Source organism: Eretmochelys imbricata, chromosome 1 (genome assembly GCF_965152235.1).
Source record: "Eretmochelys imbricata isolate rEreImb1 chromosome 1, rEreImb1.hap1, whole genome shotgun sequence".
Classification (NCBI taxonomy): Eukaryota; Metazoa; Chordata; order Testudines; family Cheloniidae; genus Eretmochelys; species Eretmochelys imbricata.
Window position 1 is genome coordinate 25992115 of NC_135572.1, and position 16386 is coordinate 26008500.

At 41.6% G+C, this 16386-nt stretch overlaps 1 protein-coding gene across 2 annotated transcripts in view; it reads right to left on the reverse strand.

Annotated features, from left to right (window-relative positions):
- The window catches only part of NOX4 (NADPH oxidase 4), a 142800-nt gene extending 131780 nt beyond the window's left edge, over positions 1 to 11020 (reverse strand). For both annotated transcript variants that reach the window (XM_077805354.1, XM_077842249.1), the window contains exons 1-5: positions 10964 to 11020; positions 10256 to 10340; positions 9265 to 9362; positions 6881 to 6908; positions 1084 to 1156 (exon numbers count right to left, since the gene is read on the reverse strand). In XM_077805354.1, coding sequence (XP_077661480.1) covers positions 1084 to 1156; positions 6881 to 6908; positions 9265 to 9362; positions 10256 to 10340; positions 10964 to 11005 — 326 coding nt within the window. In that variant the 5' untranslated portion in view covers positions 11006 to 11020. The remainder of the gene's footprint in view (positions 1 to 1083; positions 1157 to 6880; positions 6909 to 9264; positions 9363 to 10255; positions 10341 to 10963) is intronic.
- Between the last annotated feature and the right edge of the window lie 5366 nt (positions 11021 to 16386).

Sequence of the window (16386 nt, forward strand, 5' to 3'; positions counted from 1 at the left end):
AAGGCCAGAAAGGCTACCAAACTCGATCCTGTAGGCTGTTGAGCACTCTGACACTTAAGTCCTTGGAGCAGGCATCACACAGCATTAAGCCACTGGCGTTCACAAGGACTCTGCACTGAAAAGGGTAAGATACAGTTCCCTGCTCGTTTTTTCTCTAGACCAGGGATCGGCAACCTTTAGCACATGGCCTGTCAGGGAAATCCGCTGGCGGGCAGGGCCGGTTTGTTTACCTGCAGTGTCTGCAGGTTCAGCTGATTGCGGCTCCCGCTGGCCACGGTTCGCCGCCCCAGGCCAATGGGGGCTGCGGGAAGCAGTGGCCAGCACATCCCTCAGCCCATGATGGCAAACCGCTGCCAGTGGGAGCTGCAATCAGCCGAACCTGCAGACACTGCAGGTAAATAAACTGGCCCGGCACGCCAGCAGATTTCCCCTGATGGGCAACGTGCCAAAGGTTGCCGATCCCTGCTCTAGACTGTCATCTCCATTAATAATGTTACCTGAGGCTTTGACCAAGAATTATTGTGTTCAGTTATGAAATGTGGTACCCAGAATTCTTAATATCCCCTTAAAAAGACACTAAGTCAACTAAATGGCACATTTCTATCTGAAGTATTTTGTCAATTTATTGTTACAAGTAACACCCAAGGAAGGATGAAAAAAACTACATTAACCTCTGATTTTTCCAGATTTATTTTGTGCATTTGATAGCACTTCGTGTACAATTAGTTTCACTGGTACCACTGTACAGTCAGTTTACTGTATTGCTTGTGTGGATCTTTCACACAGTGACGGGGGAGAGTAAAACTGTCCAGATTTCAAGTTTACCATGTCTCTTAAATAAATCTACACTCTGAAAACATCATCAATTTGCATATTTATTGTACAAATACTGATTCCAAAACTTAATGTGCTAGTTTACCTACAAGTTAGTGCAACAAATGGAACAAGATATTTGATATTTTCCTTCCATTTATATAATGCCTGTTACATATCATTGTAGTTGCTCTGTATTCCTTCTAATCTGTGGCAGAATACGATTGCTCAGACTGTGATGTTCAACGTAATAATCAGTTTAAGTCTTACCTGATAGCATATGTAGAAGCTGTGCACATTAGGAATAAAACTAACACCATCAGGACCCCAGTCAGTCCTGGAACTGCAACATAAACACACATAGATTTAAAATTGTAATAGGAAAAGGTATACTCATCTTTTATGACCATTTAAAGTGCTGGTCTGTATTAGGAACACAAATCATGTATTGATCAAAATGATTTATTTCATTTATGTAATGTATTTATAAGAGCCAATTTTCCAAATGAACATAGTTTCAGAGAATTTTGTGCAAAAGAGATTTTCACTGTTATTCTCCATCTGGAGAGGGGAAAATATGTTTTCTTCCTTGCATTAGTCCAAGTATATACAGATAAATCTAAAATTCACAATTTACTGTTCACTCCTCCTCTTGTACCCCCTTTGCACCATGAACCAGCTAGAGCTCAGCAGGTAGCTTTCTAACAGCACAGGCTTTCAGTTTGCTGTAAAGGCTGGTTTTATAATAGCTTTTGAAATCTCTTTCAAAGCGAGTTACTTGCAGAACATTTCCATTTTAATTTTGAGTGTTAATTTTTTTTTAAATGTACAGCTCTCCAAAACAGCACAATTAAAAAATTGGTCACAGACAGAATTTCAAGCAAATCAGTTGCAATGCCAGCTGTTGCTAAGATCATTTGCAGACCCATTTTACCCTGAAATGGGAAAAATGCTGCAATTAGTCTTCATGACATAGTATAATGTTTGAAGTTGTTGACTGTAGAACAAAACCTGCGAGGATGAGCTGCAGTCAGCATTCCAGAGTGATAGGACAAAGATTTTAAATTACCTACCTTAATGCTGGCATCTGATTTTCAAAGTTGGTGGCTTAAGAATTATGTATAATGAGCAAACACTTAAAAGCCATGAAGAGTTACATATGAATATTTTACCTCTTGAAGAAAGCAAATCATTCAGAGTTTTAACATGTAAGGACCCAGGCCTGCAAAGCCCCATGCTTAATATAACATAAAGCCAATAGGACCACTCACAGTGTGTAAGGTTAAGCATATGCCTAAGTCTTTGCAAGATTATGCAATAAGAACTTGATCCTGCTTCCACTGAAGTCAATGGCAAAGCTTCCATTGGTTATAATGGGGCAGGATCAAGTCATGTTTGCTTCCAAATGTAGGCCAAAATTTTCAGAAATGACGAGTGGTTTTAAGTGTCTCAATTTTTGAGTGCTCCATTTGAGACTTGACTTTTGGAAAATACTGAGCACCAGAAAACCAGACTACTTTAATGTGCCTAAAGTTAGGGACCCAAAAATTGAGACACCCAAAATCAGTACTCATTTCTGAAAATCTTAGGATGAAATCCTGGCTCCACGATCAATGGGAGTTTTGCCAAGGACTTCAGTGGGTCCAGGATTTCACCCTAGATCTTAGAAAAAACAAGGAGAGTTGCAATACAATTTGTCTCCTTTCTCTTCATTTATTCTTTTTAAATATAGATTTTCAATCTGTGCATGACTAAAAAGTTATCCCCTCCTCCTCCCATTACCCCTGCACTCCACTCAAAACACAGCTGCTAAAATCAGCTTCCTAAGCCTTCATTCCAGTCATGTGAGCCCACTCTTCAAATCCCCAACACACTTGTCCTTCTCTTCTGCATCAAATTCAAGATTCTTGTTCTCACCTACAAACCCCTTCTCAGCTCTGTCCCCTCCCTACTTATCTGCTTTTATTTATTTTCCCTTTACCCCCCACACCATTCCTGATACTCCTTTAGTGATGGCAACCTTCAACATCCATCTGTTTCTCCCACAAGCCTCTTCACAGTTCCTAGTACGCTGCCCCTCAGCATGGTGTGTCCTCACCGGATTAATCCATAAAGTCATCATCCTCCTCTGCCTACAAGTCCCATATCTGCTGTGTTGCCTTCAAGAAATCAGCCACCAAATCTGATTGTCAGCTCTTTGGGGCAAGGACAGTCTTTTTGTTCTGTGTTTGTACAGCCCCTAGAACCATGGGGACTAGTCAATGGCTGGGGCTCCTAGGCACTATGGCAATAATAATAACTAATGGTTGGTCAGGGATAGCTCATTTTATTTAAAATTAAAATGAATGGGAACTATCCGTTTGTGCAATAGCACCCCTGTACTCTTATTGCTGCAACCCCTCTCCTTCCTTCTTTCCATCCTCTTGTTGTTTCATTTGTTGCCTCCTGTCTCAAATTAGACTGTAAACTCTTCAAGGTGAGGACAGTGTCTACCAATGTGTTTGTACAGCACCTAATAACAACAGGGCCCCAAACCTAGTTGGGACATCTAGGCACTACCACAATTCAAACAACAACAATAACGGTGATTCAAAATGGTTGCTGCATTCTCACCTGAATGCTTCTGCTATTTTTTTTACAAGTTGAACTCTTAAAAATTTAAAATTATACTAAAAAAAAAAAATTAAACCCCCCACACCTTAAGCCTTAAACCACCTGTGCCAAGTATTGATTCCTACACTGCAGGATATGCAATCCCCCTGCATGGTTTTGATCTCTCTAGGCTGGGGAGCATAAATGAAAACCTGGCCTCTGTGAAGAAAATGGAAGGTCTGATACTGACTTCAGTGGGACAGGACTTCAACACGTGGGCACAATGGGCTGAAAGAAAGATGCTTTTAAATTACTGATCTAGAGAGTCAGGCCAAAACATCCCTTATAAGTGAATACACTGAGAAGTGAAGAGGAATGAAAATGACACAAGGTTTTCCCCTAGCTCCCTTAGGGAGACATGGGTTCCACCTTGCAGGCTCTCACTCTAATACAGTGCGTTCCCCAAGATCCACACAGCTCTCAAGGTATCCACAGAAGCAGGGTCATTCATGGAGAGGCTGTGGGCTGTACAATGTGCACTCAGGCCCTCTCCCTGATCCAAGGCAACGCTGCTTATACTTTATTTGCACCTCCTATTAGATGTTGGTTTTGATGCACCCTCCCTCTTCCTCCTCCTTAGTCTGTGAACAACCCTCACCTTGAACACCCACTGAATGCCACATCAATGCCAACTGCACTACTTTTATCAAAAGAAGGCTGAAGGGAGAGATGATTACTACCTATAAAAACATCAGAGGGATAAATACCAGGGAGGGAGGGGACACAAGAACAAATGGATATAAACTGGCCATCAACAAATTTAGGCTTGAAATTAAGTGAAGGTTTCTAACCATCAGAGGAGTGAAGTTCTGGAACAGCCTTCCAAGGGGAGCAGTCGGGGACAAAAAACCTAACCGGCTTCAAGACTGAGTTTATGGAGGGGATGAGATGCTGAAACTGCCTACAATGGCATGTAGCCGATCTACAACTGCTTGTAGCAAATATCCCCAATGGTTAGTGATGGGACACTAGATGGGGAGGGCTCTGAATTAATACAGAGAATTCTTTCCCAGGCGTCTGGCTATTGGGTCTTGCTGAAATTCTCAGGGTCCAAATTACTGTCATATTTGGGGTCTGGAAGGAATTTTCCTCCAGGTCAGATTGGCAGAGACCCTTGGGAGTTTTTGCCTTCCTCTGTAGCATGGAGCCCAGGTCAACTGCAGGTTTAAACTAGTGTAAATGGTGGATTCTCTGTAATGTGAAATCTTTAAATCATGATTTGAGGACTTCACTAACTCAACCAGAGATTATGGGTCTATTACAGGAGTGGGTAGGTGAAGTTCTGAGGCCTGCAATGTGCAGGAGATCAGACTAGATGATCATACTGGTCCCTTCTGGTCTTAAAGTCTGAGTCTATGCCAGTTAGGCAACAGAGTTACACCACCATTTAGATTATCACTGATTTTCTATGGAAGCTGCACCAGCTGACACCTGGTCTAGATTTGGCTTAGAACCTTTGAAAACTGTGTTTTCTATAGACTTCTAATTCCAGTAAGTGCAACAGGAGCAAGAGACACCAGACCCCATCATGCAGTCCTTTTAAATGAAACTTTTTTGGCATGTTTCTATGCTGTCTTGCACCAACCCCTACCAAATCAGAATAGCAGCATTCTGTCTTCATTCTGAACAGGGGTGCTCAAGGTGAAACACAGCAGAAAAACAGACCCCGTAGGTGCCAATAGGAGTTGTGTCTAAACCAGGAGAGCCTGCATCAGGCCCAGGGAATCCATTCCATAATGGGAATACATTGTTCTCTGTCACGTGCATGCAACTAAAACCTCTTTGCTCATTTATTTTTATGATTATAGTTGCTTGCTTCCATGTTGCAGTTGAATCATTCTAAAGTTGAACTGATCCTGACATAAACCAGCTGAGACAACCAGTCAGTGTTTTGGTTACATTTATTTTTCTAACATTAGATAATACAGAAATATGGTTTTAATATTATGTAGAATCTCTGTTTGAAATTATGTTCCACTGACTCATCTGCAGAATAACAGCATTGAAGACTCTGCTCACATCACTCCAAGGATTTCTATAACTCCTCCTTCCTGACTACTGGATAAGCAAACCTAGGTTCATCTCGTCATATGCTTGATGTAACAAATGGCAGATTTGTATAATACCAACACAGAAACTAAATATTTTGTCTGGAGTGTGACGATGAAAAATGGCAAACAGTTATGGTTGTTATTTTTTTGGTTTGCAGATAACAGAGCAATACATTATCAAGCCATTATATTGAATGCGTATTTTCTAAATATTCTAATTGAGGTTACTGAATCAGTATCACATAGCCTCAGTTAGATCACAGTTTTCTTTTGAAAACAGTGAAATTTTCCCTGCAGTCATCTCAAGTTGGGGGGGAGGGGTTATTATCCACTGACACTCTGTGAGGCAGCAGCTTTCCCTTTGTTTAACGTTAATCTCACCTCTGAGGGACTGAACACCCTCAAATCTCACTGAAGTCAGGCAAGGAAGTTGAGGTTCCTCAGTACCTTGCAAGTGCTAAGCCTTGCAGGACTGGGCTGTCCATAAAGGACAGGTAAGCAGATGAAGTGGGTCAGTTGTCATAGAATATCAGGGTTGGAAGGGATCTCAGGAGGTCATCTAGTCTAACCCCCTGCTCAAATCAGACCAATCCACAATTTTTGCCCCAGATCCTTAAATGGCCCCCTCAAGGATTGAACTCACAACCCTGGGTTTAGCAGGCCAATGCTCAAACCACTGATATCCTATAACAACAAAAAGCCCCTAAAGTCGGGTTCAGGCTATAACCTAGCCCTTCACTTTGCCTCCTTCAGAGGCTCACTCCACTTCTAAATATTAGGAGAGATCTATTGAGCGGCCTGTATTAACTTGGAGCAACAACCTGGACTAGTCATCCCCCATTACTCCCTGTCTCCACCAATGTTGCTCCATGAGATGAGGCTCTACAGCAGTGGTTTGCAACCTTTTTTCATTTGTAGACCCCTAAAATTTTCAAATGAAGCTGTGGACCACTTTGGAAATCTTAGACATAGTCTGCAGACCCTGAGGTACCCAGGGACCACAGGTTGAAAACCACTGCTCTAGAGGGTCCACCCTCTGATTTATTTTCTCTCTTCTCCAAAAACTAAAGGCCCTCATCCTTCTCTCACTGAAGTCAATGGAAGTTTTGGTTTTGACTGGAACAGGAGCAGGGCAGGCCCCCATGATCATTTGTATATTGCTGTGTGGATACAGTGAAATACCTTTAAGAACACTTAGGAACACTGTGGTCCCAGCTCTGCCCCTAGAGAAATGGAGGTAAATCCCACTGGGGGTGGAAGTGAGACCCTTGTCTGGCTGAGAATATATTTCTGGTTTGATTGCAATATGAAACCTAAACTAACTAATCAGCTTATCAACTCTGCACAGAAGGTTACCAACTTACCAGTAGTGAAAAGGAGTTTCCTGGGGTCCTGAAAAATAGACACAAAAACACACAAAAATCAGTTGCTATTTATCATTTTATATCTCTTAATATAAGAAACTGCTCATCATTTCCACATGCCTCGCTACGACAGTCGAACCCTAAACCTGGCTGTAAAAGTGGACTGCGTAACTGGTAATAGAGAACAATGACAACTACGTTCCATCAATGTACACTGAACCTTTTGCCAACCCTTGCAACCATTTGCAAAAACCAAATGCACACTGAATAAGAAAGCAGAGTAGTGAGACAATCAGACACTTCTCTGCTTTCATAGATAATCATTTTACAAAACAACTTTCCCTAGCTACTGAATAGTTGTAGGAGAAGGATGAGATTTTAAAGCTGAATATAAAGACAAGGGGCAACTATGTTGCTCCCATTGAAGTCAACTGGAGTTTTGTCACGGACTTCCCTGGGAGCAGGAGTGAGCTTAACATGGCTGCCTCAAGGAGTTCACAATATCAGGCCAAATGCTTCTCTCCACTTCCTTGTGGGAGGTTCGGGGGGGAAAAGCAGCAGAACTGAGTGGAGGGGAAAAGGCAGAGTGCCAACACTATAGCATGTTTCCACAATCCCCTTGATCCTAAGGAAGTCCCTCTATGGCCTTGTCTTCACCAGTGTGGGGGAAAGTGTGTTCTTACCTCGAGTTAACTACCTCGAGATAAAATCCTAGTGGAGGCAAGGCAGTTAGTAGTTTTTGTATGAGTTAGCTGGTTGAGTTAAAGATGAGGCTCCTCCATAGGCTTTAACTCAACCTGCTAACTCATGTGAAAACTTCTAACTGCCTTGCCTCCACCAGGACTTTGCCTCAGGTTCATTCATTCAAGTTAAGAACACACCCTTTTTTTTTTTTTTTTTTGGTAGTGAAGACCAGGTCCGTGAGGATCATGGGTGAGAGGGGCAGGCTGAGGGAAGAAGCAATTATGGAGCAAAGGAGACAGTCATCCTCCATGGAATCATTCCTCCACTCAACTTCAGAAGGACTCTGTGAGCATAAGTTAATGCTGACCTTGTAAGCACTAAATGATTCCTATTTCCCCACCGCTTTGGGCAAAGCCTACCACCCAAAGAACAGTTAGGGAGCAATGCACAGTGGGGAAGCCTGTGGGAGCATTACTCCTGTAGGCAGTGCAAAGGCAGGAGAAGACTTTAAGACTTCCTCAGGCCAGAGTGTTTCCCACAAATGACTTTAGGCCCTACATTCTGATATGATTTAAGGAGGCTACATCAGAGATAGAAAAGTCAGCTGAGTATGGCATTTTGCAAGCAGAATGCAGCTTCCAGCCTAATTCAGGCAGACAATTAAAGCCAAAATAAAAGTATCCGATACTGTTCCCATTCAAGCCAACAGCAGTTTTGCCATGCCTTGACTTGAATGAGAGCAGGATTGGCCCAAAACTTGTCATCCTTCAATCCATATGTCACATTACACTGTCTGTGCAACGCTGCAAATGCAGCATCTATTCTCCTGCCTCTCCCATTTTATAAGGTCCAATGATAGCAGCATAAATGATTCAACAAGGCCTGCCCAGCAGCAGGGCAGTAAACTAAGACAGAACAGTGAAGTGACTTGCCAAAGGGCACACAGAAAGGCAGTGGGGGAGACTGCTGCTGGAGATGTGGGTCTCCCAGAACCACCCTCGCTCACATGTTTGGGGACTCTCAATCCTTTTGGTTAGACGTCAGTAGGAGGATTAACATGATAATGGATACCACCTTAAAAATTAAACCATCATCCTGAAAACTCTCCACCTCCATGGAAATCTTGGTTCTCTAGCTTGGTTCTCTAGCCAAACAACTCATGTTACAGAAACGGAAAAGAAACCTGCCTCCAGGGACAGAAGCTTGGCTCAGCAATATGGCTGTCCTGGCAGCTAAAGAGCAGGTAACATTTTGGAGAAGAGGGACCCCAAGACAAATTGGCAAAGATATGGTCTAACTTTTTAGAAATCTTTAATTCCTAGCAGATAGAAACCAAGCTGTTGCTCTCCTTTTCCTTCTCTTCCCCCTTTCCTTTCTTTCCTTTCCCTCCCTTCCCATTCCTTTACTTTTTTTGTTCTTTTTGTCTTTTTCTCCCCTTATTTTTGGGGGAGGGAGGATTAATAAAATATAAATAAATAAGTGACTTGCTTAAGGTCGCACAGAAAGTCAGTGGCATAGGTAGGTCTCCTGACTCCAGTCCTAGTACTCTAGCCGTCAAAAGGAAGAAAAGAAATCAAGAGGATACTGCATTTTCACAGTATGCAAGACAAGCACCACTGTACACATCACTCATGGAAACTATAAAGCACCATACAAGTTACAACTATTTCAAGGAATATATAAAGGAACAGGTCACCCACCTCACCGCGGTAGTTTGCTGCATTTAGCGCCAAAAATTCTTCAGTATAGTTCACAGAGAAGTTAAGGACATTCACCAGGTGTGCGGCAACATGTAAGACTATAAAACGGAACAAATCTCAGTTCACTAAGATGCATTTTGAAGATTATGTGAAGCCCCTAACCCTGGTAGCTCATATGTGTAGGTGGATCCCTGTTCTTACACACATGAGTTTATAGATCTGGGTCCCAAGTGACTGACTAGGCTGATTCCGTCATTATAATTTAGTCTATCCTACTCCTAGCCTTTATATATAAACTACCTGTTTATCATTTTCCTTTGCATATTTGGAACATTAAATTTTCTGACCTGCAGATTTTATATAAGAACCTTCTTTATGGAACTCATTCAGCTCTGACTGAATTCAATTGGAAAACTCCCATTCACTTTAGGGGAAACAAGATCAGTCCTAAGACACCATATGCTATTGTTGTACTAAGTGAGTTGGACAGATAGGCTGATATAAAAATACTACTCATTTTGAACCTTTTAAAGTACTGTAATTTATTTTCCCATTATAATTTTGATTGGGAAACTGAATCAAAGGACTGTGTCAACGCTATGTTAACACTTCATTGAAAGTGGCAATATTTTGTGGTATTTACCTGTATTGCCCACACGTTTGCAATAGATCTTTTCATTTCTAACATTCATGCCTCCTCATTTAAATTGACTACATGTGGTCTGAAATCAGTTAGGACGGCAGCTTTTAATTTGATTTCATATAAGAAATAAGAACTGACACTTCAGAACCTGTAACTTTTAAGAAAAGTCTTTCCACCCACATTTAGATCCCAGGCTTCAAAAATGTCTGAGAAAACATTCACGCGTCTAAACAAAGAAACACAGAGAAAAACTACCCCAAAACGTACTGCACAAGAAAAGCCACAAGTGACTTATATTGTTTAATATGCTTCCCACATGAGCTAGTGCTCAGCACAATAAAATCTTACCTGAAAAGACACATATAGTAACACCACATGTTACATGGAAAGTTTTACTTTTATCCAACAGCCTTCTTGTTTTCCTGCTGGCAACCTAGTAAAAAAAGAATTCAAGCAATCTCTCTTCTAAGATGAAGCAATGGAAAATAAAGTTAAAAGTAATTGATGTTCTAGACATGATTTCTTTGTCAAATTAACTTTTATACGAGGTTTAATGCTATTTGATCACAACACCTACATTTAGTAGGAACAGGATTAGACACAACAGGGTAACTCCATGGGCTTGATGCAGAAGTTACTAGAAGATGTTGTTTGGTGTGTGTTATTCAGGAGATCAGACTAGATCAGCAAAATGGCCCCTTCTGGCCTTAGGATCTATGGGGATAAGGCTTCACTTGCGCTCACTCTTCTTGTGCACACGGGCACAAGATGACCTTACTTACCAAAGCAAGAAATGTTTTTAGCACTGGGCCCAACCCAGCTACCAGCCAAGTCAATATCAATACTTTCCTTAGCTTCAAAGGGATCCGGAGCAGGGTCCACACACAATGTATCTACCGTGCACATCTAGGATACCTGTCTGCAGACCAGCACTATCTACAGCCAAGCAAATGAATAGTAACTAAATATGTGTGTACTGTAACCTTTCTAATATTTCTTAGGAATCTGTCTATGTGCATGGTCCTTATTAACTGATTGATTCTAAATGTCGTTTACCTTCTGAGATCCTCGGAGGAAGGCCAGGAGAATACGGCACATCGGTAAAAGGACCAGGCTGCAGTTCAGGTTGAGGACAGATGCTGAAGCTCTGCTAATACACAATCCTAGCTGAACAAATACAGCAAGAGTCAGATTATAGAGTGATAGTATGGTCCAGTATGGGTAGGGGGCTAGGCTAGGCTAGAACTTGGGAGACCCAGATTCAATTCCCTACTCTACCACAGGTTTCCTATGTGACCTTAGGCTCTCTGTGCCTCAGTTACTCCTCTAAATAAATAATAGTACTTCCCTAATTGGTAGGGGAGTTGTGGGGATAAATGCACTGATGACTGTGAGGGGCTCAGGTACTATGGTTGGGCGGGGCTATGATAGATTGTAACAAAATATATATTACACCCTTAATGTCAAAAATTAAGGTGGCTTTACAAAATGAACTAAATTTGTCCCAAAGAAACAATTTTGAAGACCCTGTAGAGTACGGCGACCAGATATCAAGTTTGAAAAATCAGGAAGGGGGTGGGGGATAATAGGTGCTTATCTAAGAGAGAGCCCCAAATATCGGGACTGTCGCTATAAAATCGGGACAGCTGGTCACCCTACTGTACAATAATTAAAAGAATTCTTTGCTCTTCCCTAGAGGAGCTTGGAGGTGCCCAGTTGTTGCCTCTGAGAGCAGAAGAATCTGGAAAGATTTTATAAGGGGCAGGACTCAGCCCCATAAGTAACTATAGCTATAGTTCAGACCTAGCTACGTAAAAGAAGAGAGAAAATCTACTGTGAGGATTTGTTGACCTAATCGTAGGCCTGATCCAACTCCCACCAAAGTCAATGGAAAGACTCACTTTGACTTCAGTAGGAATTGGACTGGCCTCTTTTTATGTCAAAAGGTGACATCTCACTTGGAAAGAACTGCCACCCTAAGCAACGTTCACAAGCACGTGGAAGGGAATAAATCAAAAGCAACCCTAATGTCAATGGAGTAACCACCCTCTACGTGGCCAGAGGGGTCACACAGCCATAGTTAGAGAGGAGGAAAGGATTAAACAGCGTGAAGACCCTCATTAGCCACTTAACTAAAATTTAATGGCTTTGTGATAAATGAGCCAAAGAACAACGTCATACGTTAATTCAGCTAAAATGGAAATAATTGTGCCGTTTCAGAGACGGTTGGAATAGACTCACAGTAGGTCCTTACCAAGTCACACACTGCTAATAAGCACATTCCCTAAATTGGACCCCAAATCAGCAATGGGGAGTTGATAGCTGGGAACTCCACTCACTAAAGCTTTTATAAAATATGCTATATAACATTTACTGGTCCACTTGGATCCTAACTAATTAAACCTAAACCTCACGTCAAATAAATGAGCAAAGTACACCTTGTGATGCCTTCACCCTAAATTCACAAAATTTAGCAATTTGCAGCAGCTCTCCCCGTTATTAGTTTGAATTTGCATTTTTCTGTTAGCTTTTACAAAAGATGCAGTCAGACTGTCAGTAGATAAAGACATTTTATTCCTAAGGGACGTCTGTAGAAATACAGCATCTCGCACACACACAAAAAACGATTAAAAAAGTATACATGTTAAAAGACAAGTCATTTTTGCATGTGTATTTTTAAAATATAAATGAAAATAAAAATATAGTATCAATTTTTAGGATACGGCTGATTGAAATTTTTGTCCTTTTTCAAAAAAAAATAAAACATAGCTATTTTTGTAACATATAACCTCAAATGTAATCAAAACAATTTCAGGTTTTTTTCACTTTCTTTAAGGGGGAAAAAGAAAGGAAAGGGGAAAAAATGAAAGAAAAAAAGAGAGGCGGAAACCAGGAGAGGAGGGTCAGTTTACAGATAGTTGAAAAATTAAAAAAAACAAAACCTGTGAAGTGTTTTGGAAAAAAATGAAAATTTGTCATTTCTTTCTATGCTTTTTTGTGGAAAACAGAATTTTCCCACCAGCTCTAATATTACATATACATACACTCTCAAATAAAATAATTAACATACACTTCTCATTTAGAATTCACACAGTCTACCAAGACTACGTCCACTGTAACATTAGAGGAGGTGCTGTCTTTCTGATGAGGCATAAAACTAAGATCTAAACTCGTTATAGTCTTTAAAGATCCCAGGCATATTTTATAAAGGCAGAGGTAATAACCCTGGCTTCTTGTCCGATTTCTGACATGGGCAATTATATTGCCCAAACAGTATTAACTCATCCTCTTTGATTCCTGTCCTGTTATTTAGAGTTGCTGTGTACTATTTAGGAGTGCCAATTTCCACTCCAGAGGGGCTGCATTACAGGCGATAGATGAAGAGATGCCTAAATCTTGATTACAGATTATTATATAAAGGACAGCGGGGACAAAATCCTGTGGATCCCTACCAGGCACAGAGCCACAGAAAGGTGGTGACGGTAACAATGATCTTATTTTTACATGGTACCTTTCATATAGAAGGATCTGAAATCACTTGCACAGGTTTGGGCCCGGCAGTCCCCTGTACTGGGAAAGGAAATTGTGGTGGTTGCATGCCTGCACAGAGTTTGCAACAGTGGATGATTCTCCCCTATACGCCCCATCTCTTTGTAGTGAGTTTGACCACAAAGCCAACGGGTACCTGAAATACGCACAGATTGTATGAGATCTTCAGTGGAGTGGGCCACCTGGGGGGAGCATCTGTGCCTCCACATTGGCTCCCAATCCCCCCGGCTCCTTTCAGTCCTCTGCATTAGAGCTGAGCTGCCAGGTGTTCCCCCCATCAAACACTAGCCTCCAGAGAATGAAGGGAGGCTCACAAATATCCATAGTGTTGTGATGATGGCATGAAAGAGTGATCACCCACTCACCACACACATACACCCTGGACCTGCTCTCTGCCATATCAGGGATCTAGACCTCTGCTGAATACCAACTGAGCTGCTTCCATGGGAACAAGGATAAGTGGGATTTAGGTAAAAGAGGCCACGGTCATCAACCCACAGTTCAAAAGGAGTAAAAAAAATCATTTGAACATTGTGGCATTCATAGTAAACATAGTACTTCTATTTCCTTGCCATAGATTAGGCTTAAAGTGACTCCCAGGTTATGCAAAATGAATCATTTTAGAACATCACAAATATTTTTGGAGTATCAGAAAAGTGGCAGTGTTCTGTTTCGCTCTGGCATATCTGTGTACGCTGAATTCTGGAGAGGTGAAGTTTGTTGCTATTTTCATTAGTTATTATTTCTGTAAAGGAAGTCTAGAAATGAGCTGTATATGTCAAAGGAATAATTTTTAAGAAACTGAAATTAAAGTGTTTAAACATTTTCATTGGAGGTTTTTGACACAAAGAACGGGTTAGAGAATCTCAGTGATGAAATGAGAAACACGGCAATGATCTGAACTACAGTTTATGCAAAATCCAGAAAAAATGAGAGTGCTAACAGAAAACATTCCAAAGCTCAAGAATAATAAGCAAAGCAACTGGTAAACTTTATAACTTCTGTTATATGGCACATGTGATACATCACAAGGATATTGAACACAAGGATTTCTGCTTGGGTTGAAATGTACAGCATCCACACAGCCATTATCTAACAGTGCTTGTATCAGATTGCAAGCTCTTAGAGGCAAGGGCCATGTTTTGTTTTGTTGTTCTGTTTGTACAGTGCCTAGCACAATGGGGTGCTTGTCCACGACTGGGGCTCCTAGGCATTACAATAACACAAACAATACGTAATAATAATTAGATGTGATTATCTCACAAAAAATTACAATGGAATCCCATGTCTATTGTTAGCTGAGCCCAGGGTGATTACTGTCTTGAACATTATTAAATATGGTGAAATTATTTCTTGTCAGAATCATAGGGTTAGAAGGGACCACAAGGGTCATCTAGGCTTACCCCTGCCAAGATGTAGGATTTGTTGTGTCTAAACCATCCAAGACAGATGGCTATCCAGCCTCCAAAACCTCCAGTTAAGAAGCTTCCACAACCTCCCGAGGCAGTTTGTTCCATTGTCCTATTGTTCTTACAGTTAGGAAGTTTTTCCTGAGATTTAATCTAAATCTGCTATGCTGTGTTGAACCCATTGCCTCTTGTCCTGCCCTCTGTGGCAAGAGAGAACAACTTGTCTCCATCTTTTTTATGGCAGCCTTTCAAGTATTTGAAGACCGCTTTCATATCCCCCCTCAATCTCCTCTTTTTCAAACTAAACATGCCCAGTTCCCTCCGCCTTTGCTCACATGGCTTGCATTCCATCCCTTTGATCATCTTTGTCACTCACTTCTGGCTTCTTTCCAGTTTCTCCACATCTTTTCTATACATTTGGGACCAAAACTAGACACAGTACTCCAGCTGAGGCCTAACCAGCACCAAGTAGAGCGGTACCACCACTTCCCACGACTTGCATGCTATGCCTCTGTTTAATGCAACTACACGGCTATTTTTAGCTCTGTAATATAAGCCCAGGGAGCCCAAGTCTGTTGACCCGAGTTGGAGTCTTGCTCCCCTGGACTCTGTAGACACACCCTAATGGTTCCAATTGAAGGAGCGCCCCAAAAATCTGAACCATGTATACGGCAGGTGGGCTGGAAATAGCTTAAGGAAAGCACTGTATGCAGCATTTCAGCAGCCCATCTTCCATCATCAAAATGAGGAGGAGTGCAACAGGAAAGTTTGCCCAGAGTTTTTTCCCCAAACTTCAAAATGGCTCAGTTCTGCTTTAGTACGCAGAGTGGGTATTTTATTTCATCTGAACTGGTTTGTCTATCACTAGTTTGCACAAACATAGTGTGACACACTATACCTCGGGGGAGCGCCCCCATATTCATCATTTATATATAATTATGGTATTTTATATAAAGCATGCCATGTGAGATATCAGAAGAAAGGTTATGATTTGCTGAGAGCTATTGTTCTATCTAAATATGTGTACTAGTGCATAGGAAGTTATGAGATTTTGTTGTATGGTTGTCACTAAAATATGCTGTGAGTTAGGGAACTGCCCAGATATTAGATCCCCAGAGACAAGGACAAGGGAGCTAACCAATGCCCAGGTAGGTGTCAAACAACCATCCACAGCCATTGTCCAGCAAGGGAGTTACAATTCAATGACTCACTTGCACAAGGCCACACCAGGGGAGTTGCTCAACCAACCTGGCCTGGTGACTCAGCAGTGCTGGACTTATGCACATCATGGACTAAGGGTATGAAACAGAACACAGTGGCCCCATGCTTAGTCCTTTCTCTTCTCCCCCACCTACGCTGACAGCAATGAGAAAGCTGGAGCAGAAGAGACTGGTCCCCAGGCTAAGAGGGAAAAGCCTGCGTATGAAAGATTGTAACCAACCTGCTGTAACCACCGGGATGAGAAAAACTGCCTGATGTATATGTTGCCCAGTCTGATAGGGTTGAGAGTTTAGACTGTGT